The sequence below is a fragment of the Lolium rigidum genome, chromosome 7, assembly GCF_022539505.1.
Source record: "Lolium rigidum isolate FL_2022 chromosome 7, APGP_CSIRO_Lrig_0.1, whole genome shotgun sequence".
NCBI classification, from domain to species: Eukaryota; Viridiplantae; Streptophyta; class Magnoliopsida; order Poales; family Poaceae; genus Lolium; species Lolium rigidum.
Window position 1 is genome coordinate 110,704,861 of NC_061514.1, and position 26,137 is coordinate 110,730,997.

The 26,137-nt window shown below is 46.6% G+C and overlaps 2 protein-coding genes across 3 annotated transcripts; one reads left to right on the top strand and one right to left on the bottom strand.

The window, feature by feature from the left end:
* The first annotated feature begins 8,999 nt into the window (after nucleotides 1–8,999).
* Nucleotides 9,000–10,420, top strand: LOC124678751 (mitotic spindle checkpoint protein MAD2). Its single transcript, XM_047214614.1, has 7 exons — nucleotides 9,000–9,156; nucleotides 9,238–9,253; nucleotides 9,382–9,512; nucleotides 9,620–9,740; nucleotides 9,848–9,951; nucleotides 10,058–10,179; nucleotides 10,275–10,420. Exons 1-7 carry the CDS (start codon nucleotides 9,084–9,086, stop codon nucleotides 10,329–10,331), a joined length of 624 nt encoding a protein of 207 aa, XP_047070570.1. The 5' UTR covers nucleotides 9,000–9,083; the 3' UTR covers nucleotides 10,332–10,420.
* A 2,197-nt stretch (nucleotides 10,421–12,617) lies between these two features.
* On the bottom strand, nucleotides 12,618–17,420 carry LOC124678750 (trihelix transcription factor GT-1-like). 2 transcript variants are annotated; one of them, XM_047214613.1, is made up of 5 exons: nucleotides 16,898–17,420; nucleotides 16,254–16,292; nucleotides 14,141–14,200; nucleotides 13,479–13,706; nucleotides 12,618–13,058 (listed from the first exon to the last, which is right to left on the bottom strand). In XM_047214613.1, exons 1-5 carry the CDS (start codon nucleotides 17,418–17,420, stop codon nucleotides 12,844–12,846), a joined length of 1,065 nt encoding a protein of 354 aa, XP_047070569.1. In that variant the 3' UTR covers nucleotides 12,618–12,843. The 2 variants fall into 2 exon arrangements, with proteins under 2 accessions (XP_047070569.1, XP_047070568.1); XM_047214612.1 differs by having other exon boundaries at nucleotides 14,141–14,272.
* Between the last annotated feature and the right edge of the window lie 8,717 nt (nucleotides 17,421–26,137).

The window sequence follows — 26,137 nt, forward strand, 5'->3', positions numbered from 1 at the left end:
AGTAAATTAGGGTTTGTTAAATGTGAATTATTGCAATTGGATTCACTTCAAAATTCAAAGTGGTTGATTTTTAAGATTTATTTGAATACGTGAAAAGTCTCTGTTTTGTCATTTTTGCTATTCAAAATCTACACCACGTATGAGGTTGAATTCAGTGGGGTTGGTTAGGGCAAAACATAAGCTTTCTGAATATATAAAATTTACTAAAATTGAGTTTGTAGAAATTGAACTATTCAAATTTTGAAGTGTGCAGCAATATTGGATTTGAACTAAATAAGTTAAATCATTTTTGAATCACTGGGCCTGGCGGGAAAACGAGATGGGCTAAACAGATTAAACAGATCGGGCCGGCCCAACTAACGCCGACCACGCCGCGGGCCGCCCGACAAGCCGGGGCCCGGGCGTCAGCGTGTTATAACGCCGAAGTGGTACCTTTCAACTGGAACCGTGCGATTAGAAGGGAATCCGACGGTGGGGCTTCGTCGTCGTCGATGGTGGAGAGGAACGTGCTGCTCCGGCGAGGTAGGGGGTCGGCGGCGTGACGGAGGTTCCCGCGGGGCTGGCGCGGAGGCTAGGCGACGTTGTCGATGACGAGACGTCGACTGGTACCGGCGGCAAGGCTTGAGGTGGTTTAATTGGACAGCGGTGCGGAGCTACTGTGGCGGGGATCGGTGATGAAATTGGAGCTCTCTGTGGGGTAATCCGCGGGGAGAAGAGGTGGAGGAGGTCGAGGAGAGGTAGGGGAGCAAGTTTGTTGTGGAGAGTGAAGGCGGAGATGGCCTCTATTTATAGATGGCGAGGTGACCGGCGGGTGCTGTGAGAGGGTGTCCATGGCGTGGCGTTTCTGGACGGCGAAGGGGCAAGCTAGGGGGCGCATGGCGTAGGCGACGGCTAGGTGAAGCTACTGCGCTTGATGGCGCGGCGAGGGGAGGACAAGGGGGTACTGGCGATGCTCAAGTGCTGGCAGTACCGGCGCGGCAGGGTGGTGATCATGGCGATGTCGACGGTGCAGGGGCAGGCCTGGGGGATTGTTTAGCTCGTAGAGGGCGGGGAGTAGGTGCTCAACGCAGTTCTAGACTTGGCAGGGGAGGACGAGGCTGTCGGGGCGAGGACGTGTACTGCGGCGCCCAGGGTCGTGTCGGGGCACGGTCACCGCGTGCCTGGCACGTTTCTGGGCGTGCATGGGCGCGCTCGGTTCGGCCAATGCTTTGGCTTGGAGAGCTAGGGCTTGGTACTGGCTTCGTCCTTGTGTGCTAGGGGAGCTCTGTGACATGGTTAAAGTGAGAGGGGAAGGCCAGAGAGAGGAATGGCAAGCATGGCCGGCATGGTGCACGGCATTGCTTAGTTTAGGTTTTCTCCACGCTTTAATCGACGGTGCAAGGACCTGGCTTGATGCAGGGGTTGCAGAGGGTGGTGATCATCACGAGTTGAAAGGGGTTTAGGCCAAAATCCTCCGGATAATAGCATGTAACATGAAACAAAGATGCCGTCTGCCATGTGTTTGATGAAATGGCCGCATGAAAATTCTTTTCAAATTTCGAAATTCTTTTTGGTGCAATTCAATTATATAAATAAAGTGATGGAATGGTGGTGGTGGTGTCCATTTTGGTGGTGGTTTGTGAGATTTCCAAAATGGGGGTCATCTTCACATTAATCCAAAGTCTCCACTTGTCCCTGTCTTTCTGGTCAACCTAGTCAACCTTAGCAGAGATGGTCAACATGAAAGTTGTTGACCTTGACATGGTCTTGGATGACATGGTCATAGTTGACCCAGTTTAGTTTGAGATTTGAGAAATACGAGAGGGGTAAAGTGGGGAACATTTTATAAAGTGACAAAATGACCATTATCATATGTATGATGAATTCTTGATTTCTTTTGATTTGATTCTTGATCCAATGATGCAATTGTGTTAGTTTATCATATTGAAGTATTTTAGAAACAATGGGGCAAGCAAATTTGGCCTTGGTGGAAGATTTGCATTTTGGCATATGTGTATGTGAGTGAATTTTGGGAAATTTCTCCCTATTTGATTTCTCTCCATTTGATTTGACTTTGGTTGACTCTAATGTGGTTCTTATGAGTTTAGAAACATTTTAAGAGCATTAAAACTAAATCAAAGGGTCTTGTTCAAAGATTTGCAAATTTGGCCTTAACACATAAGGAATGAGGTGTCCAATTTTCATAACTTGTACTAGGGTTGTTCTTGCTTCACTTGAACATGTGTTAGGGTTCATTTAGTGTTATATGGGGTTTATAGATGGTTTCGTACCATTTGGTCAAGGTTTGAAGTCATAGGTCAAGTTTTAGTGAAATGGCTATGTGTCACATAGGCTTCTATGCATAGGTGGTATTTTATTTTTAAGTTGACTTGGTTTGAGTCACAATGGTGTTGTTTAAGTGTTGACATGATATATGGAGGTGATCCCTCCATTTATAATAAGTCCTAGGGTCAATTTTCTTAAATTCCCTTATTTACTATTTTACTCTCATATGCCTCTATGGCATTTTTAGTTTTCTTTTTATTCTTTTTGGTTTCAACTTAGAAATGATTTAAGAAGTACTATATAAGGTTTATGAAGCATTTCCAATCCTCTAACTAAAGTGGAAAAGTCTAGAGTAAAGATTTATAATTTTAGCCATAGGCACATATGCCTTTTTCTTATTTAATTTCCTTTTATTTTATTTTAACTAGTATGGTGATAGGAGGGGTGAGGTTTAGGGTTTAAGATAATTTCAAACTACTATAACAAGCAATCATGGCAATAGCACAAGAATTAAGCAAGATCACTATGTATCACACTTAATTTAATAAAAGTTTTTGTTGGTTCCAAAATTTGGAACTAGGGAAATTCATTTGTTTTGTTTTGAAAATTTGGGATGTTACAATAATCCATGGAAATCTGAGCTAATTAGAACAAGGTGCAGACACTATTAGTACTCGATGCATGAGGCTTGCAACTTATAAGAAGTTTTATATATAACCCATATGAATTATTACTACCGTTGACACAATTGTTTCCATGCTTTCAAAATAAAAAGCTCTAGCACATGAGTAATCCCTTCTTCCCTCTGCGAAGGGCTTTTCTTTTACTTTTATGTTGAGTCTTCATCTTCTAAGTTCATGCACCATTAAGAGAGCATAGTTGTCATTCTTAATTTTATGTGCATCGTCCCAAAATTATTATTGATTGAATCATGAATGTGTTATTACTTGTTCTTAAATTATTTGTATTTAGTCATCCTTTGAACTTTGAAGCTGCATGTCACTTCAAAAATTATTTGTTTGTTATCACTTACCTACTCGAGGACGAGCAGGAGTTAAGCTTGGGGATGTTGATACATTGCAAACGTATCTATAATTTTTGACGCTCCATGCTTGTTTTACACCAATTCCTCTGTGCTTTATGTGCACTTTGCATAATTTTATGACATTTATTGGACTAACCTATTAACAAGTGCCACAGTGCCAGTTTCTGTTTATTATGTCTATTTATTGCAGAAAATGTCTAAAAATGAAAGTGCTCGGAAAATTCTGGAAACATCACAGAAATTCTAATATACCACAAGACCCCGGGAGCCAGAAGGAGAGCCGGAGGGGGGCTACAGGCCGCCCATACCAGGCCCAGGCGCGGCCAGCCCTGGCCCGCGCCTTGGGGTCGTATGGTGGCCTCGTGCACCCCCTCGCGTCGCCTTTCGCCTATAAGACCCCTCTGACCTAAAAACTCCGCAACATATCACCCTCCGTCCACGAAAAGTTCCGTACCCACAATCATCGCCGAAACCAAGTTTCAGGGGACAGAAGTCTCTGTTCCGGCACCCTGTCGGGACGGGAAGTGCCCCCGGAGCCATCGCAATCGACTCCACCGCCTCCACTTCGACTACATAATGGTTTGTGAGTAGTTCCCGCAGGGACTATGGGTTCTTGGCTGTAGCTAGATGGTACTCTCTCCCATGTGCTTCGATACAATGATCTCATGAGCTGCCTTACATGATTGAGATCCATATGATGTAATCGGTGTTGTGTTTGTTGGGATCCGATGGATTGATCATTATGTTCAGTATATCTTATAAGTTTGTGAAGTATTTGTTGCTGCAATATTGTTATGTTTAATGCTTGTCACTAGTGCACGAGTGACATGATCTTAGATCTAGGCTCTATAATTATTGCTCATATTGTATCTACAAATTGTATGCACATGTCTTTGTCCGGAACCCGAGGCCCCAAAGTGATCTCGAATTGGGATAACCGGAGGAGATGGCTTTGATATGAGGATCACATGTTTTCACCAAGTGTTAATGCTTTGCTCCGGTGCTCTATTAAAAGGAGTACCTTAATTACCAGTAGTTTTCCTTGAGGCCCCGCTGCAAACGGGCTGGAAGGACAAAAGATGTTATGCAAGTTTCTCATTACGAGCACGTATGACTATATATGGAAAACATGCCTACGATATTAATAGACTGGATATTTTGTCATAATGCTAAATTCAATTCTGTCAATTGCCCAGCTGTAATTTGTTCACCCAACACTTGTTATCCGGAGAGTTACCACCATTGTAGATCGTCGGGAACCTCGGTCCTTTATTTCATCATCATTGCTTTTCAATCAAATGCACGCAGGGATATTTTCCAGTGCCATCTCATATGTGTTACTGCTACTGCTGTGTTACTATTGCTCTCATATTACTGCCGCATCACATTTCCCTGTCAACACGCCATCAAAGTAGTACCAACTATTTTCTGGTGCCGCATCATATTACCACTGCTTTCACATCACCCTGTTGCTAGTGCTTTTCGAGGTGCAGCTGAATTGACAACTCCGCTGTCAAGGCTTATAAGTATTCTTTGGCTCCCCTTGTGTCGAATCAACAAATTTGGGTTTTACTTCCCTTGAAGACTATTGCGATCCCCTATACTTGTGGGTCATCACCAACCCCCTCCTTTCCTCCTCCACCTCCTCGTCGGTCCTGGAGGCGGCCACCAGACAAGTCTGCGCGACACTGGTGAAGGGGGTGGCGGGGATCTCGCGCCTTCCTGGCCATACGAGGGCAACAGGGAGGGATCTACCTCCTTGTGGTCAGCGGCATCGCTGGTGGAGGGTTGGACTCCGCAGTGGCGCTAGCCTGGCCGTGTTCACCTGCGCCGCCACTACCTACCATGCATTCAATGGGCGCGTGTTGTGGCCGTCCATGGCTGGCCACACCCGGATTTGCAAGGCAATCGGTCAACCTGATGCTCCCTCCGACGGTTGTTGGCCCTGGTGGTGTTGTGGGCACGAGTCTTGGCTGCCGGGGCAGGCGTCCTGGGCTGTCGTGCGACGTTCGCGGGTGCTTGTCGGCTGCCTTCCGCGGACGATGTAGTGGTGGTTTCAGTAGCACCCATCTCTCGCCGGCGTCTCGCCACAGGCTTGGAGGGGTGTTGAGCTGTGTTGCGAATGGCAACGGTTGGTTCGGGCGGCATAGATGGTCCCTTAACGCTTCTGCTGCCCCGGCGGTATGGGTACGGTCGGTGTCGGCGATGAGCTTGATGCTGGTGACTTGGGGTCTTGGTCACCTCATCACCTTGGGACGGCAATACTTGATGGCGAACGCTAGGCATCCACCAACCGCCTTCTGGACCGTCCGATTTACTTAGGTGAGCGAATTTCGTTCGTACAATCGTCATACAAAAATGGTTCGTGTGTAACAAACTTTTTTGTAGTATGTAACATGGATGTCCAACATTTTTCATTTAATCGCGAAAAAATGGTACCATTTCTCTCTTCGTAGGTAACATTTTAAAAAATGTGACATTATTATACACCATTTCTCTGATGTACCCAACATTTTACAGTGCAAATCTCTCTGTACCAAAATTCATGGAGACACAAACATGCCCGATTTGAGGTCGCCGACAATGATTTTTCTCTGTTTAACAATTCTCTGTCGTTTATCCAACATTTTGTCCTAGTTTGTCCTATTATAGGAAAGCTCTTGTTACATTGGTGCAATTTCTCTCTAAATAACTGTACCAGTTCGCTCATACTAAAATACCAAAAATGACCCACATATGTAACAAGTAGTAACATTATGAGTAATGTCGACAAAATTCCTGCCAAAGTGACCTTGAATGACACGGATGCATCCTAGAGGGGATGGGGGTGAATAGGCGGCATAAAAGTTTTACTATTAAGGCTTGAACAAATGCAGAATAAAACTAGCGTTTAATTTATCAAGCGCAAAACCTATATATCCAGGACTCACCTATGTGCACCAATAACTTTTGCTAAGCAAGACAAGCAACCTATGGGATAGCAAGATATATAACTTCAAGTACGAAGGCTATCACAAAATAAAATGCATAAGTAAAGAGCTCGGTTATAGGAATAATAGAGGAGATGCAGAGAAGATGATGTATCCTAAAGTTCGCACTCTTGCGAGTGCTACTCTCCGTTGGAGCGGTGTGAAGGAACAAAGGCTCCCCAAACGCCATGAAGGCCTCATCGTATTCTCCCAAAAAATTAAGTCCCTGACCCACTATGGAACCTTGAGGGTGGCCACCGAACCCGCACAAAACTTGATGTGTTGTTATCGGCGGTGCTAACTCTGCTCCCCTCCATGATTTCTTGGTGGTGGACGGCTTCAGGTTCTGGGTGAGACATTAGCAAAAGCCGCACAAGGCCTTCTTGGCCACTGCGGGTGACGACGATGTCTTCGATGACGTGTTCCTTCTTGGTGGTGCCACAAAATGCCTCTCCTTTCTCGCAGCTAGATCATGCCTCCGTTCTCAACTTGTGTGCTTCTCTGATGGGGCATGGTTCTCCTCATCGTAGTCTTGCAAAAATGACGCCGTCTCTTAGCGCCAATGTTCCAGCAATGAGTGGATATGTAATACCCTCATAGGGTTTACTCCAAGCTCCAAGATAGGCCGAGGATGATCTTGCAACTCCTACAGCGCCACCTTTTCGAGTAGCCAAAGACATACCTTCATCGGTGTTTATCTTAATGAAATCCCCTCAGGTGGTCGTCATCCATGGCCCGACAAAATTGTTGTGTGTTTCCTTGGTATGTCTAGAACAACCAATGCATCTTCTGCCATCTTCAGGGACTGGATAGGGTCGTAACTGCCCCTATCATGAGTCCAACTATTATGAGAACTCCAGATCGCCCACATAATCGTGATCATCTTAGCCTGATCTGCATCAGAGAATCTAGAATCACATGTAATATCCCGTGTCCAAGTGTTAGGATGAAGACTAGGTAAAGAGAACTCCAGCCAGCCTTGTGCTTCACCCCAGAAACGTTGTGCATGATCACACTTGATCATCGTATGCATGAGATCCTCATCCATTGCTTGGCAAATCTTGCGTCAGCTAGTTCGAGAAATATGTCTATGCTTCAAAGTAGCCTCAGCAGGAAGAACGCAACGAAGAACCCTCCACCAGAAGACACGAACATTTGGCATGGCATTTAGTTTTCAGAGAATAAACCACATTTGTTTTTCTGTTGTTGATGTTTCGGTTATCGTCCCTTCGTCTAGAGCCAACTGCTCGTTACGACTCATTAGAGCACGATACACTGATTTTACAGTATACACGCTTGACTGCTCCAAAGACCAAGCACCAAAATCCTCGCCTCAGAGGAATGTTCAGAATAGCGTTGGCTTCAGGTGCAATGAAATTTTTCCTAACCTTATCAATTTTCTAAGAACCAATATCATGATCAATCAGTTCGGAAACTAGGTTAATCTCCTCAACATCACTGTCGTTGCTCAACTGAGCTGACGGTTGCATTGAATGGGTTCCAGGAATCAACCGAGCCTTACCATGGGTTAGTTTTTTTTGCGAGGAAATTAAGGGTTTTATTCAAATAGCACCAACGCAATCATCCTGGATACTGGTAACCAAGAAACTAGGCGGGGAGTTCATCCAGCAGCTCGTAACCTTCTGAGTGCAAGCATGCTTAGCACAAAGGTGGGCTGGAGTGTGAGCTGACCTCATTACATGAATAATGTCAAAAGACAAAAAAATAAAAAACTAGCCCTTCAATCTCTTGTATGATAGACGCTATGATAACGCGAGAACCCGTAGGCGATCCCCATAAGTCGACGACCTCCTTGCTGTCTGTCTCCATCAACACTCGCGTAAAACCTTCGAGTTTTGCGAAGATCACCCCAGCTCGATGCACCAAAGCCTCGGCGATCAAGGGATTAGTAACACCCGGGTAGGGTTTACTCCACGCTCCAATGAAGTCCAAAGGGTCTCTCGCCACCCCTCCCGCTCCAGACTTCCGATCCTCCAGTGATACACACCTGCATCTGTGTCGATCTTGATCCATCCTTCATCAGGTGGCCTCCATATGTGAGCAGGTAGTATCTTGCCATGATGCCTAGGAAGTAGGAATCTCCATGGCTGCTAGGGTGTTCTCCCTCGTGCTCTTCATGGTCTGAATTAGATCAAGACCGTCCTTACCATGAGTGATATTGTTACGTCTAAATTGCCCACATGACCGTGATTATCTTGGACCGCCCGTCGTCGCTAAACCTCTCATCACATACTATATACCGAGTCCATGTATCTAGATGAAGTGTCGGTAATTTGATATTCAACCAAGCCCTTGCTTCAGTCCAGAAATTCTCCGCATGCGACTATGCGAGCAGTTCACTAGTGCATGCACAGTTGCCAGATTCATCTCGCATTCTTCTTTGACGGTACAAAAAGATACGTACGGGAATACGGGATCTGGTTAGCAGTAATCAATCGCGCCACCCGTTCTCAAGAAAAAGAGAAAGAAATTGCGCCACCCTAAGCTTGGTGCGGTGGCCCACCCACAGACGACCGTTGGGGGCGCCGGCCCGGTCCACTTCAAAATGCCACCACCGTGCGGATCCACCAATCGACCCATCCATTTCCAAAACGCTCCGAAAAGAACTGAGTTCCCAATTCCCCATAAGCGCCGCCGCCTCAGGAACAATTTGGCCGTTGCTGCTCCCCCATCTTCTCCCCTCTTCCCTCTCACGCCGCACGAGCGCACGCAGCCCGAGAGAGAGCAAGGAGGAGCCGCCGCCGCCGCCGCGAGGAGGAAGACCCGGGCCGGGAGTAGCAGAGATGGCGTCGAGGACGGTGTCCAAGGACATCATCACACTCAAGGGCTCCGCCGCCATCGTCAGCGAGTTCTTCGGTACGCCCCGCGCCGCGCCGCAATCCAATCCCCTTTCCCCAGTCGCTCGCGCGCGTATCTGATTGAATGATTCGGTGGCAGGTTACGCGGCGAACAGGTGCGCAGACGGGCCGGGGAACGGCGGCGTCGTCTCTAACGACGCTCCGATTTATTTCGAGATGGGGCGGTAATGGGGAATATCTCGGATTTGGCGACTGATTCCTTGTGTTTTTTTGGTGGCTGCAGCATCCTGTACAACCGCGGGGTGTACCCGGAGGAGAGCTTCGCGAGGGTGAAGAAGTACGGCCTCCCCATGCTGCTCACGCAGGACGAGGCCGTCAAGACCTTCATCACCAACCTCACCTCCCAGCTCTCCGGTTCGTCCCCCCACCCAACCGAGATCCCTCTCTCGCCGCTCGCGGATCGGCCGATTGGCTGTTTCCCTTTTGCTAATCTGTATATTGCTGCGGACTGACTGCTGCAGAGTGGCTTGAGGCGGGGCAGCTGCAGAGGATCGTCCTGGTCATCATGAGCAAGGCCGCCGGCGAGGTGCTCGAGCGCTGGAACTTCAACATCGTGACCGACGTCGAGGTCGTCGAGAAGGGGTATGTGCATAGATACGCCGGTCGCTCCGATAAGATTTTGATTCTGTTCGATCCTGATTGAAACCGAAACTGTATCCGCTGATGCTTCTGAATGGATTGCGCTTCAGGGTGATCAAGGAGAAGAGCGACAAGGAGATCATGAGGGAGATCCAGGCCATCATGCGGCAGGTCAACTCCTGCATCTCCTTCCTCCCCTGCCTCGAAGAGCCATGTAAGCAGAAATACGCATAGCCATGCCGCCATCTCTTAATAACAGAGAACAACACCCTGAACTGAACTGACACTCTCCCTCTTTTCACTCTCGAATTTGGCTCCAGGCATATTCGACGTGCTGGCCTACACCGACGCGGAGACCGCCGTGCCCTTCACCTGGGTCGAGAGCGACGCTAAGCTCATCGACAACCCGCAGATGGTGAAGCTGCACTCCTTCGACACCAAGGTAAACAGTTCGTTCGTTCGTTCTTGGGATGCAATGGTGTGTAGGTGCTTGATGAAATGCTAACGGCGGTGCGTTCCTTCTTCTTGCGACGGCAGATCCACAAGGTGGACACGATGGTGTCCTACAAGGTCGACGACCTGGACGATGAGTAACCTGCGGTGGCCCCGAGCTTCCAGACATTACATGCCCCTGCTGGCGTGAAGTGACCTGTGTGAATCGTTCATTCACGTCTGGAAGTGACTCTGCTGGGGAAATTCTCTCCTTGTTGAACATTCACGAAACATGTACACCTGCTGGAGAAATTTTCCTTGTGTTCATTCACGAATCATGTACTCTTTTTTATCCCTGTTTGATTGAATGCAACGGTTTCCATCTGCTGTTGGATTGCAAATTTGCTTCGCAGCTCTTACATGGCAAGCTTCGAGGCGTGAAGTGACCTGTGTGAATCGTTCATTCACGTCTGGAAGTGACTCTGCTGGGGAAATTCTCTCCTTGTGTTCATTCACGAAACATGTACACCTGCTGGAGAAATTTTCCTTGTGTTCATTCACGAATCATGTACTCTTTTTATCCCTGTTTGATTGGATGCAACGGTTGCTGTTTTCCATCTGCTGTTGGATTGCAAATTTGCTTCGCAGCTCTTACATGGCAAGCTTCGAGGCGTGAAGTGACCTGTGTGAATCGTTCATTCACGTCTGGAAGTGACTCTGCTGGGGAAATTCTCTCCTTGTGTTCATTCACGAAACATGTACACCTGCTGGAGAAATTTTCCTTGTGTTCATTCACGAATCATGTACTCTTTTTATCCCTGTTTGATTGGATGCAACGGTTGCTGTTTTCCATCTGCTGTTGGATTGCAAATTTGCTTCGCAGCTCTTACATGGCAAGCTTCGAGGCGTGAAGTGACCTGTGTGAATCGTTCATTCACGTCTGGAAGTGACTCTGCTGGGGAAATTCTCTCCTTGTGTTCATTCACGAAACATGTACACCTGCTGGAGAAATTTTCCTTGTGTTCATTCACGAATCATGTACTCTTTTTATCCCTGTTTGATTGAATGCAACGGTTGCCATCTGCTGTTGGATTGCAAATTTGCTTCGCAGCTCTTACATGGCAAGCTTCGAGGCGTGAAGTGACCTGTGTGAATCGTTCATTCACGTCTGGAAGTGACTCTGCTGGGGAAATTCTCTCCTTGTGTTCATTCACGAAACATGTACACCTGCTGGAGAAATTTTCCTTGTGTTCATTCACGAATCATGTACTCTTTTTATCCCTGTTTGATTGAATGCAACGGTTGCCATCTGCTGTTGGATTGCAAATTTGCTTCGCAGCTCTTACATGGCAAGCTTCGAGGCGTGAAGTGACCTGTGTGAATCGTTCATTCACGTCTCGAAGTGACCCTGCTGGGGAAATTCTCCTTGTGTATTCACCAAACATGTACCTGTTGGACAAATTTTCCTTGTGTTCATTCACGAAACATGTACTGTTTTTTTTATCTCTGTTTGATTGGATGCAACGGTTGCCGTTTTCCATCTGCTGTTGGATTGCAAATTTGCTTCACAGCTCTTACATGGCAAGCTTCGAGGCGTGAAGTGACCTGTGTGAATCGTTCACGTCTGGAAGTGACCCTGCTGGAGAAATTTTCCTTGTTTTCATTCACGGAATATGTACTGTTTTTATCCCTGTTTGATTGGATGCAACGGTTGCATTGCAAATTTGCTTCGCAGCTCTTAGCCTCTTATATTGCAAGCTTCGAGGCGTGAAGTGACCTGTGAATCGTTCATTCACATCTGGAAGTGACCCTGCTGGGGACACTCTCCTTGCACATTCACGAAACATGTACTTGCTAGAGAAATTTTCCTTGTGTTCATTCACGAAACATGTACTGTTTTTTTTTTTATATATCTGTTTGATTGGATGCAACGTTTGCCGTTTTCCATCTGCTGTTGGATTGCAAATTTGCTTCACAGCTCTTACATCACAAGCTAACGAGGCGTGATGTGATATTACAGTCTAATTTTGCTACGCCTTCACGCTCTACAGTCTCCAAACTCGTCTAACATCACTGAACATAAGTGGACTGCTGATACTCCAGCAACCTAAGAATGCACACAAGTAAACTGGGGAAACAAGATAACTGTTTTGGACAACCCACATCCCATGGTACAACCTAACAGCATCAAGCAACTGAATCTCAAACAGCCCAGTTACGGCAGCCCCCTTGACAACAAAATCAATTTACGATCCAGGATAGACAATCCCATGGTCACGGTTCCATCTGATTGATTGATACGCAGGCAAACTTTGCTGGATGGATTTGTTTCCAAGGACAGCAATTCTTATAGGCAAGCATCAAGCAACTGAATCTCAAAAAGCCCAGTTACAGCGGTCCCTACGGTCCAGGATAGACGGTCCCATGGTCACGGTTCCATCTGATTGATTGATACTCAGGCAACCTTGCTGAATGGATTTGTTTCCAAGGACAGCTATTCTTATAGGCAAATGTACAATGTTATACAGGAATACATTTACATGTACAGTCAGGGACAGCCAAGACCTGCTTGGCTTTAAACTAGGTTAGGCTTTATGGTGGTCCACTTCTATCGTGGACATAAATTAGATGCCTCTAAGGCAAATGATGCCAAATTAACCCGACACATGCAGGATCAATCAACAATCGAGCGCAACCCCTGATAAATCACACCAGGGCGAAGATCATCCAGGGTATCAGCGACTCTGTACCCACTATACTCCCTGAGGAGTGTCCAACCACGCCGAGACAGGAAATCTCTGAAGTCATCATCGGTGTAGAATGTTTTATCTTCTGTCCGAACTGCCATGCGTTCTGCATCTTCGAATGTGCAGATCTTGATTGTTATCCCTGAAACGAACATAACAGGGATGAGCTTGGATCGATAGCCCTTCTGTAACTAATATCTTCGGTAATAGATTCTTTTAAAAGGAACAACAGTTATTAAACCAATAATTGCTTTGGTTTATAACACTAAAAGTATATTCAACAAGGATGTCTGCAGACCACACAAATTGCAGAATAGGTTCATTTGAGTGAGGGCATCATAATCATTACTGGAAGCATCAAAATAAATACCCATGAACATGAATAGCAAGTTTACCAATTAGTGATCAACATGGTGCAAGATAGATGCAAAATTCATCAAGTCAGTAAGGGAAAACTCATCAAGTCGGTATATCAATGATCCATAGAACTACAATATGCCATTTTTGGTTCTTAAGAAGAAAGTAAACAATCTTATTCCATGAGAATACATTTTATAATTACCGTTATCAAGATGAAGAGCATATATTCCAACTGGCATATCCCTGTCCAAGGAACGAACAACCTCATCCTCATCTTCAAGCCAAAAAGCTCGTCTTGTTCTTAATCCGAATGCAGATTTGATGGCCTCTTTAATTGCCTCGGCAGTACCATCAATCCCTATTCTTTTAGTGTAGTCACCCCACTTGACTAAAATAACCCTCCCACCATAAGTACCCTGATTATCTCCACCTGCATGAGGTTTATGCAGGTTTCCCAATCAATGCAACAGATGAAGAAAAAGAACCAAAGTAATTGGGTTGACCTGAGAATGTAACTGCGCTACTGGATGCTAAATTGTGTTGTCACAGGAGTTGAGCTTTTGTACCTTGCAAGTGATAAGTTCTAGGACCTTAAAATATACGGAGTAGTACAAATGTGTGTACTATCTATGAAGAAGAAATAAATCGAAACAATAGCAGAGGTGTTTAAGCCTTTTCTGGCTTCAGGTTCCTTAGAGCAGGAGGATATTCACATAACCAGAACAAATACTATCCAGTGAAAACCAAAATCAGTTCATCAACTAAACAGTAAGACAGCAGCATTCCCAATCAGTCCAAATTCCTGGTGGTGACAATCCACAAGATCTTGAAATGTATTAACTTGCATTGTGTATGGGTATGTACCGTTAGTTGAGGTGTCTCTCCAATTCCATGGGTTCACACCATTCGTTGCAACTGCATCAGCTGCAGTTAAAGAAAGTGGATGCCTGTCAGGCTCCAGACGATCGTCAACACTCAGCAATGACCTACCACTCGCTATAAAACAGAAAGAGGCAAAAGCAAATCAGCATTGATTATAACCTTGTCTTTATCACAATTGTAGTATGCAAACATTGATGACGGAAGTTGGATTACGAAACTACATAAATCAGATATAAAATGATGAAGCGTAATTTTAGTTCGTAGTTAGTGCCAAACTGGTCCAAATGACACCTTGACGTGATGGCCCATGTGATATTCACCTTGATTAGTGAGCTATTTGATCTAGATGCAAAGTTTTTGAGTCCTGATAGTGCAATAAGTGACTCGCTACAGCATGAGTAAACTGCAATGGAGGTCCAAAAAGTATATTGAGGGTGACAACTGACAAGTTAGTCCTAATAGTATGAGAGCATGTATTTGAGCTCTGACAATGCAATAAGTGACTACATGTTCTACCCGGCCAAAATCAGTGCCAGCCTGCACGCATGGCGGGTAGAGCACTGCCATGTAGACTGAGAATCACTTGGCGGCAAAACTCTTGCCAGGGCTATTAGGAAAATGTGCAAAAAATTTCATCATAAATATTTTCCTCCACCTCTGGTATTATCTCCTCTCCACATCTCTTCCACCTCTGGTATTATCTCCCCTAGTTGAGAGCTTCTCCTGTTAGTCAGCACTCAGCAGGGAGGCAGGCCGCGAATGGTGCTTCTTCGTTTTCTGGAACTGTGCCCTCGCAGTTTGCCTCCGCCTTCCGAATTGCACCCGAACACCGGACAATTTCCAGTTATCCTACGTGGACCCTCAGCCTACATAGCAATGGCCAATCAACCACATATGCAGGTCACCGCTGATTCAGCCACGATTGGGCCTACAATGACCTATTGCACTGCTGGGACTCAGATATGCACCGCCATACTATCATGACACTCCAGGTCCAGGGATACCTATAGGACCACCAATGCACTGTACTCTTTTTAAATAATACTCCCTCCGTTTCAGTGAATAAGGCTTATATTTTTATTGAGAACTCAAGCTAAGTGAAGTTAGACCAAACTTTAAGAAAAACTATCAACAACTGTAAGAATATATAGGTATCATATGAAAATATAGGTCATGATGTATCTAACGATATTAATTTTGCATTCTACATGTTCATAACTTTTCCAAAAACTTGGTCAAACTTAGCGTGGTTTGACTTTTTTTTTAAATGCACACATTATTCATTGAAATAGAGGTACATTGATATAAATGTGCGTTTTGATCGAGAATATTTTTTTCCCTGCACTTCATGGACAACTTTCCTTCTACGATTTCCGATCTGGTTTCAGTCTGAAGCAGTTAAATTATAATCCTTACCCTTGGGTTAAAAGAACATCATAAACCTAACCAGATTTCCATTTTACAATGAATTACGCAATTAGTGAGTAAAGAGCGAAAACTGTTCTACAGGGTTAGCAAAAAAAAAGTCTCACCGAGAACCAACCTGAGGTTGGGTGGTTAGGAGGATGGTTGTATCCCCAGCCCACCAGAGTTCAAACCCCAGGTTTGACATCTGTGTGTCTCATAAAGGCGGAATATTCATTCAGTGGGAGGCGACGTTCCCGTCGGCAATGAGGCGCTCGTGGTGACTTCGTCAATTTCAAGATCCAATCCGCCAGCTCAGTCTTTCGGAGGTGCTCATAGGGGTAGGGTGTGCGTGTGTGCGTTCATAGGGGTGAGTGTATGCGCGTGTATGTGAGCGTCTGCGTTTGTACTGTGTTTCTCAAAAAAAAAAAAAAAGTCTCACCAAGGAACTCGCTATTTTTGGAACACTTTTTCGTGTGTTCAGCCATTACATGAAAATAACGACTGGTCCACAAATGACTATCTCAAGCTTGATATGCTAACCTCTAGGTCAGTAGGCAGGCACAACTTTCTGACAGAATATTGAACCAAGTAAGTGGAAGGCCATACATATAAACATGAAACAAGCTGATAAAATGAGATACAGAAATAAATAGATCGGGATTATTGCAGATGACAAATATATCAGTACCTTCAACAGGGCCATATGGAATATTAGCATCTTCAAAACCTAGATTGAAGGCAGTGAACATGAGTACAATAAGGTAACAAAAAATCAATCAATCATAAATCTAATATAATAAGCACAAAGTCCAAATATTCAGTTAGTCACTATTAATTAAACAGATACACCAGACATATAATCCAACAGTATATCAGATAGCCTCATCTTGTATGCGCCCACCGAAGCACCCGAGGTGTAGACCCAAACCAATTGCAAATATATAGTAGTATTAGCTTAGCAAATAGGCTTGTGCTAACTGCTAAGTATTATCACACCATGTAGATCAGTAAGCTTGAAGAGTGAGCTAATTTTATGCTATAAAATTTGGTGCCAGTAGCCAGCCACTGAACTACACAGAAAATATAAGTGAACTACGCTTTGTGTAGTACAGGAACTACCAACAGCTTAACTTGCTAGCGATTGGCGCTGCACAGCCGACGATTCAACGTATACCTAATTTTACACTGATGCATACCCAATCCGTATGACCAAAAGCCTAAGGCGTAAGTTATCAAATACTACTGAGAATGAGGAATTGAAGTTCCTGTCAGCAAGCAAACAAGCATAGGTGTGTTAGTCAGACAGAAGGGCAAGAGAAGCATGATTCATACCCTTATCCGCGAATTGCAGGTATGACTCGATCTTGGTGGTTGGCGTGGGGCTCTTGGCGACGCCGCCACTCCCGCCTGGCGAGCCAGCGGCCTTCCCTCGGCGCTTGAGCAGGTCGTCGATCTCCTTGTAGTATGCCATCTTTGCGGAGCCGTTCCCCCCGGCGGCGGCGCTGCTGCGCGCGTGGCTGCGCGCCTTCTTGAACTCCTTGAGGAGGTTGCGCCACTTGTCGGTGCACATGCTCGGGGAGCGGTCGAAGCCCTGCTCGCGCATCTTGGCGGAGATGGCCTCCCAGAGGTGCTTGTTGGACTTGGAGGTGTTGAAGTGGTCGTCCATCTCCCGGCGCAGCGCGATGAGGCAGAGCGTCTCGTCCTGGACCCAGGTCTCGGCGCGCTTCTTCGGGGCGGAGGCGCGCGAGGAGGAGTCGTGGTCGTGGGCGGCGGCGCCGTTGCCGCCGCCGTCCTCGCCGCTGCTCTCCGGGAGCAGCAGCGACGGGGTGGGCGGCTGCGGGCCGGAGAGGAGCATCGCCGGCCGCGGCGGAGCGGGTGCTGGGGTGTGGGGAGCCGGACTGTGTGCGTGTGCGTCAGGTGAGCGGTGGTGGGGAGTGGAGACTCACTGGAGAGCGCGGCCGGGGCCCGTCTTCCGACGAGGACTGTCGGGGCGACGGGGTCTCCCGGAGAAGGGGAACTGAGTAAGCCCTACCCGGCCCTGCCCAGCTCGGCCCGACAACGGCCCATATGGCGTAGCGAGCTAGTCCAGCCCAGTAGTTTTCAGGTATCCCGTTTCCCGTGGCCACCGCCTCGATCTCCAACCCTGATCTTCCCAACCTCCCAACCCACCGATACACCGTAAGATCGATCGACGTTGAAGACGAGGCAACCGATAATCGGATCTCAAGCGTGGGATCGATGGGCCGCCCCTACTATCGCTACCGGCGCTCCCTAGATCCTTTTGCATATATCAACGACAACGACGACGACGACGAGGAAACCTCCCAGGGCCAAGGGCGTGACAGCAATGAATCTGAAAGTGAGATGTCGATGGATGGCTGGTCGTATGGCGTGCGCACGGACGACGAAGAGCATGACATCAACGGATCTCAAAGCGAGGCGTCGACTGCGGACGACGACGACGACGACGAGATCGTAAGCGCACCCAACTCACCCCCGAAACCTCCTCCTTACGGCTACCCAGATGACAACGACGACGGCAATGTGCCGAGACCAGACTTCGTGCTCATCGAGCCGCACGCCTACTTCGCCGACCGCACCAACGCCACCACCGCCTACTGCGAGACGAGCGGCCTCGGCGCCCGGGGCACCATCAAGCTCACCTTCTGCGCCGCGCGCCCGCCGCTGGTCTCCTACTTCTGCGTCCACGCCACTGCCTTTGGCTACCACGGGTTCGCCGTCAAGCCCCACATCATCGCCGCGGAGTCCGACGGCGGCCTCGTGCTCCTCCGCCTCGCCATTGACAAAATTGGCGCCGCCATAGACAGGTTCGGCTTCGCCAGAGACGAACGCGGCTTCCCCGTGGACAAACTACACTACTTGGTCTACGACGCCCGCGGCCCCTCGCTCACGCACATCCCGCAGCCCGGCCAATACCGTGTGTTCAGTCCAGTGTTCAACGATCACTCGTTCGCCATCGTGCGCACCTGCGGCAGTAGGTGCGGACAGGAGGAGCATGACTGCGGTGACTACGTCATCGCCGCACAGGTCCGTGGTGCGGACCTCGGACTCGTGGGGACTTCTCTACTCTGCCTGTACCACTCCGGCACCAACACCTGGAGCGAGCAACCGGTGCTGGCGAAGAAAAAGGAATCCCACTGCCACTTCACAGACAAGACGATCACCTCCGGAAGGTGTGGAGGCATATCCCAGAGCCACGCCACATCCAAGACGATCACCATCGGAGGAGATCGAGGCACCGTGGCATGGGTGGATCTCTGCAATATCATCTTGTGCAACGTGCTCGACGATTGCCCAAAGCTTCGTGTCGTTCCCCTGCCGCCACAGAGCAATCCAAGGTCTGTTCGGGACGTCGCCTTTGTTGATGGATCCATCAAGTACGTCGAGATGGAGTCTCGCGTCGTTCCGGGCAGCTCCCGCACCTTGAATAGGTGGAAGGCCTCCATATGGAGCATTAAGACGAATAGGAAGGCTCGGTGGCACAAGGATTATGAGCTCGAATCCTCTGATATATCTGAACCGCTGCAGATGTTGTGGCAGGATGCGGATACACCTCAGCCGACCTTGTCGACTCTCCGCATAAGCCTGGCCAACCTGAGCCTGCAAGACGACGGCGTTTTTTACTTCCTTGCCAACAATCGCTGCGGCGACAACAACAACACAACATGGGTAGTTGCTGTTGACATGAGTAACAAGACGGTGCAGAGTATTGATGAGTTTAACCCCTCGGGGGCTGTTAAGTTAGCTAAGAGCTACGATGCAAGTAGGATCTCCAAGTATCTCAAAGCTGCTCCAGTCTAGGTACAAAGCAAAAAACCAGTGTTGCCGTTGCTGACATACTCATGACCTGCGCTTCCATCTCGAGGGTTCTTTTGGCCAGCTTCATGAAGTTGCACATTTGACACTTCAACCTCAATCTCGGCATCATGGCCACCCCTTTGCCCCGGTTCAAGCTATGAAACTGGTTGTTAACTTCCTCATAGTAATTATTCGAGGTAGCATATTCCTGCTATGGCAATTTCTCAACGGTGCACAAGCGTGCTAATTTCAACCTTAACCGTAGTTGTGGCAGTATTTTTCATGAGGACGTAACGACCCATATATTTTTCTAAAAGAAATTTCTCGGTAAAAATGTTGAACGTCAATACTAATTTGCAGATCTCAGCTATGCAACAAGCAGTTAACTACCTAATAGTAAGTTCTTCGAGAGCGCATATTTCTGTGCCACGGTAATTTTCCAACAGTGCACAAGCGTGCTAATTTCAACCTCAACCGTAGTTCTGGCAGTATTCTTCTTATGGAAGAAAGTCTATTTTTAGTCCTCCAACTTTGCTGAAAGTTCACATTTAGTCCTAAAAGTTTTATCTGGTTCAAATTAGACCTTGAACTTCCCTAATTGTTCAATACGATGGTTTTTCGACTTTTTTTCTTTCTAAAAACCAAATATTGATCCAATTAGACTGAACCAGGCCGAATCCGTCTGTCTGGACCGATGGACCGATCTAAAATACGCAAATTTGAGGTCAAAATAACCCTCTCATTCTCCAGCAGATTTGGCGCTCAACTGCAATGCATCCCATGTGTTCTCTCGTGCTATTTGCCGCCATGCTTGTGTGCATAACTCTTGTGCTCCTCCAGTCCAACGGCACGGCGGTCCTCCTTGTCGACTTGGCGTCGTTCCCCTCAATCTTACTGTGGGCATGTGGCTCGTCCCGTCATCCTTTACTAGCCATATGACGCGGCCCTGTCCTCTTCGATGCCGCCATCACGATGGCAATCGCCTCAGCATCCCGTCCTCCTGACCGTGAAGCTTGTCATCCACCAAACTGATGGCGACGGCCAAGCCATTCGCGTATCATCGGCCACCATCCATCCATCCCACCATCCAAGCGGTGGTCCTCCTCGCGGGCCCTCTCGTGGGCAGTAGCTAGAGTGCAGAACATGACACAAATGGCTCTCCTTCTCTTTTGCTGCATGGGAGGGAGTTCGGCAGCGTGCGGCACTGCAAGGGGCGTGGGAGGGAGACGAGAGGACCACGACTTCATGATCGAGAGCGATCAGATGTGGATCCTTCTTTTTTTCGTGTGGACCGTTTAACACTTGAACCGGTTTGTTGGTTTTTAGCAACCGAGGTCATGTTGAGACAAAATCAACAAACTTGTTGAAGTGATCAATTTAAGAAGTTTAAGGTCTATTTTAGACCAAAAAATAGTTTTAGGACTAAAAGTGAACTCTTAGTAAAATTGAAGGGCGAAAAGTGGACTTTCTTCTTATGAGGATGTAACTACCTATATTTTTCCTGGAAGCAATTCCTCAGTAAAAATGTTGAACATGAACAGTAATTTTCAAATGTCAGCTATGCAACAAGCAGTTAACTACCTAATAGTAACTCTTCGAGGACGCTTATTTCTGCGACGGTAATTTTCCAATGGCGCACAGTGATAATATTTACACGAATCTTCAACCTCAACCGTAATTCTGAAGTAATTACAAAACATTAATTCTTCACTGGTTCATAATGCTTCAACGATAATTCCAAAAAAAAATCCAACATTCACCCCCTCATTTACCCAGGGAAAATAATGATGCGTTCTTCTATGGTACCATAGAAAAAACATAATTACTCCACTATCCGTCCATCGTCTCTTTAACTTGGGAAGAATACTATAACCTCTTCTATGGTACCTTTAGAAAGATATACTTACTTCATCACCAGCAACTTTTTTTAGCCGAGAAATTACTACTATTTTCTTCTGCAGCAACTTCATAAACAAAAAAATGTTACTCCACCATCCGCCATCTATTTTATTCGACAAAAATACTACTTTATTATTTCTGGTATCTTTGATTTTTTTCTCTCTATCATACGTCACATCTTTCAACCGGTGCGCGTTATCCTCGCTCCGAGCACTGCAACTATTGTGTAATGTTATTGGCATACTACTTTTTTTTTGTTTTCATCACCCTATGATTATCTGGTGTTTTTTATCCATACTACCGACCTTTTCACCTCCTCACGATTAGCGCTTCCCTCCTTTTGGATTTCTTCCCTTTGACCACCGAAAATAGAACTTGCAATAGATAGAAATGGCTATTTAAAGATGTTTCAAACAAGGGAGTTTACACATTTGCCTCTTCTTCCCGTAATCAGATCCCTGTTAAGAAAAATACCTATGGGCAGCTGGAAAAAAAAATTGAAACATGGCGCTGCATTACCACTTGTATGTTTCTTGATCAGTGCCTCCACACAAGCACTTATGTAGTATTTCAGATAACCTTTATATTGTAGTACTTCTATCAACCAAGGCGCGGTGTGCCGCTGCGCCGAGCTTCTTAGTAAGTACTCTGTAGTGGAGATGGAGAAGATGTGGAGCACTCTGTTTTTTCCAACCTACTATACTAGGCACTCCCTCCGTCATGTTCTATTTATTCTACATTCTGAATGTACTGCTTTTATAAATCAGAGGAAGTAATAATAAAGATGATGCTCGTTCTTCCTTCTGGTGGGAAGAACCAAAACTAGCCCCAACACGGACGGCCTTTCCGCGGCCTGCTTGCTCCTCCTCCCCCTCCCGCAGCCTGCGTGCCACTAGGGTCACCAGCCAGCGCATGTGCACGTGCCGGCGCTGCTGGGTCACGACCGCACCCAGCTTTCCTTTCCAACGGCCGCCGCCGAGGACCGGAAGCTTTCGTGCCCGCCAAGCCGCGACACGGGCAACGTGCCGTGCCCCGGGCCCCCGACGCGCACGTAAGCGCTGACAGGAACCTGCTAGCCACCCACCTAGTGCGAAACGAATCCTATCCCAGCGCGCGCGGCGCAGGTCGATCGAGTTGTTTACCCGATCGAAATCGACAGCGATCCGTGCTTCGCCGCCAAGGAGCTAGCTATGGCTAGTCAGTCCGCGGGCGGAGACGTGTTGAAACGCTGCCTGCGCGTGTACGTGGTGTGGGCGCCTACGCTACGTAGAGAGAGAGGTGGAGAAAAGGTTGGGAGCTGCCGCTCCTCAGCAAGGACCGTGGAAATGGTAGCTAGCTGGAGAGAAGACGTCGTGGTCATGGCCGGGTTGCCGCAGCAGGTATTCGCCCACACTTTTTTGCCCTTCTCGGACAGACAGGAGCCACCGAAACCGCGCGCCTGCCAAATCTCCAGTTCTACTAGTAGTGTCCAAACGGATAAAAGCATTTCAGTCACCAAAAGTGATCGTTTATGTTTGTATGGGTCAGGCCCAGGCCGCGGGCACGAATTTGGCTGCCATGACATGATTGACTGTTTGCGTCGTAGATAACCCTAGCGGCGGAAGTTGAGAAGCCAACCGAACGGTAGACTTACATCCTGCCATGATGACGACGCTACTTCATTTTTCCATCGGGAGACGAGCCTACCCGGTGATGGGCCTCTCTCTGTCCATCAGAAGTTCGTCTCATTTTAGTATGAATTTGGATCACAATATAACCAGGATGAGGGTGGAGCTCGAGTTGGTACGAAAGAAATCTTGAGGGCGTTTTTGCAAGATGCGTTGCCTGACCCACTTTCCAGATCGGAGGGAGTGATATTTTCGCATACCATCATGATAAGTACTATATTGCTGACAAGGAAACGATAATATCTAGTATCACAACCTTGCTTGGAAGGTTAAAATTATTGCAAATCCTGATTCAAAGTTTTCCTTTCGTTAAATTTCCTTTTCAATGCTAGGAATTAAATTCGGATTTGCTGGAAATCAGGCGCCTTATACTTAATAAGTTTAAGTCGAGCGTTTGGAGATTCATATTTTGTGCTTGTAGATTCGTGCTCTGACTTTTGGGCTGTTTGTGTGTGTTTGTGTTGTTGTTGGCCCGACGCGTAAGCGGACTGACTTGTTTTTTGCGGGCTTTGTGAAGTGGGCTCGCGGTGACGGTTCCTATCTATAAGGCGTCTTTCTCTCTCCCATGGAACCGCTAACCGCGCATTCCAGTTGCGCGTGTATTGCAAACGACATATTTCCAGTTGTATGTGGGTTGTAATTGAGGTTTTTTCGGTTACACGTGAGTTGCAACTGATTTTGTTTTTCTAATTACATGAGCGTCGCAACTGAGATTTTTCTAGTTGCGCATATGTTGCAACTAAGAATTTGCACATACATGTAGATTGCAACTGAGAATTTTTCCAGTTACGCCCGCGTCGTAACTAAGAATTTTCACTTACATGTGGGTTGCAACTGATTTTTTTTTCAATTGCATGAGCGTTGCAACTGAGTTTTTTCCAGTTACGCATATGTTGCAACTAAGAATTTCCACGTTACATGTGGGTTACAATTGAGATTTTTCCAGTTACGCATGCGTCGCAACTAAAATTTTTCACTTACATGTGGATTGCAACCGAGTTTTTTTCAGTTACACGTAAATTGCTACTAAGATTTTTCTTATGTCTTAAATGGTTGCACAGATTATTTTTTCTAGTGAAAAAAGCGAACGCACAAAACTTGACGCTAAAATTAAAGTAGTACACGCTTAATAAGCTACTGATGTCAGCGACTTAAACTTATTAAGTCTCAGACGACTTAGAGCAAGTACAATAGAGTCCAGTCAGCTGACTATAAGACATTAAATAATATATTTTAGATGAGTTGGAGGAGAGAGAAGAGGAGAGAGAAGGGAGGTGAGACTTCTTATGCGATAAGCAAGCTCTCTGCACGTCTTCCTAGGCACCTTGTGAGAGTGAAAGGTGGGTCATATATTAGTAAAGTATTACATTCTTATAGCCATTATTATACATGTTAGCGTATATGATGACTACTAAATGATATGCTTATCTTGTTATAGCCGACAGATTGGTTATCTTATTGGATTACTTCTTAGACTTATTAAGTCTCAGGTGACTGATCTCTAGACGCTCCCAATTAAATTTGTCCTTTTTATCGGCTCTATCTCAACCTCTCGTGAGCTGGACTGACCTACGTCCCGAATCAGAAGCTCAACCATCCGGCAATCGTATCCGAACCGATAGCGCCTCCGTGGAACCAGTCCGCCACGCACGCTTATCTATACGGTCTCGGGGACGCACACGCCCGATCCAGTGCGATCCAGCGGCGCGGTTCTGCCACGCAGCGATCCATGTGTGCTCGCACGTGTAGACATACTGTAGCGGCCAACAACAACCTCCATCCGTCCGATGGCCCTATCCGTCCATCAATGCATCGCTCCACCGGTCTCAGTCTTCGCCACTGCTACGTAATCCATGGGTTTGGACGTTACGTGCACGGGACAGATCAGACTGCGTCAGCCTTGGACCCCAGGAGCCAGCGGGAATGAATGAGGTGGTGGCTTCACGCGCGAGAAGTAGATTGGTATATTTGTGCACAAAAATTCTTTGCCAGACGAGAAGACACGTGACAAGCCAGCTGAGATACGTTTTCACAAAATCAAAACCATTAAACATGTTGACCAGATATAAAAACGTGTCTACTAGAAATATGAAAACATTTTGCTATCAAAATCATTTTCCCTTGATTTTTATTAGCAAATGCCGCCTAAAACACCCATGGAGATATTGCCTAGTTTTTTTTTCTTTCTCGTCCCATATTTTCGAAATCCCGATGATACCAATTTAATTGGTACCTACCAACATAAAAAATACCAGACTGTATTTGGACTGGTGTTTCCAATATTTTTGGTAACTGGTAATACCAGTGCCCGCGGGTATTTTTTTTAGAGAAGGAGAAACAAAAACTTCATATTACCTTCCCACCAGGCATGCTTAAGCGAGAGGTTACATGGGGACGAGGTGCTAGAATAGAAGATGCATATTGTTGGGTACGAGCAACCTATCTTTGGTGTGGGAGACCCCTTCGCCCCCGAGCCAGCATTGGAGTTGTGTTGTTTGTTTCTTATGCATGCACATGTTAACGTATACATCGCCTAAACAAACCTTTTGTATGGTAGCCAATTGTTTAAAAGGAAAGTCATTCAGTTCAAAATAGCGGAAGTCAATAATATATTGTTTCTTTTTGTTCAAGACATCTTTAATTTCACATCCCTCATCTGCACGAACACGACATACATCCAGCCAGATGCAATAAAGCCATGATCGACGAGGAACACCCTGGTCTTCAACAACATGGACAACCTTGTAGCCATCATTGCCGAGCGGTGCATTGAAGGTGTTCGTGTCCGACACTTTAATTTTGAACCCCCTTAAATCTCTACCTTAGCTTTTGACTCCCCCCTTGAGAGTCCCTATCTCTTGTGTAATGACTTTGTAATTCAGACCATGCCAAAATTTATAAAGGTTTAGGCTGGCAATGGCCTGCCATATTTACGTTTAACAAAAAGAAAGCCATAAAAAGCTAACAAGGCATCATTGGCGGAAAATATGCACGGACTGCCATCGTACACATTGTTCGGGAAAAGGAAGTCATTACGTTCAAAATATTGGTAGCAGAAAACGAAGTCAATAAAAGTCGTCTCTTTTTGTTCAAGACATCTTTAATTTCACATCCCTTATCTGCACGAATACGACATACACCCAGCCAAACGACATACACCCAGCCGTTGGGGCATGAAGTGGCGCGT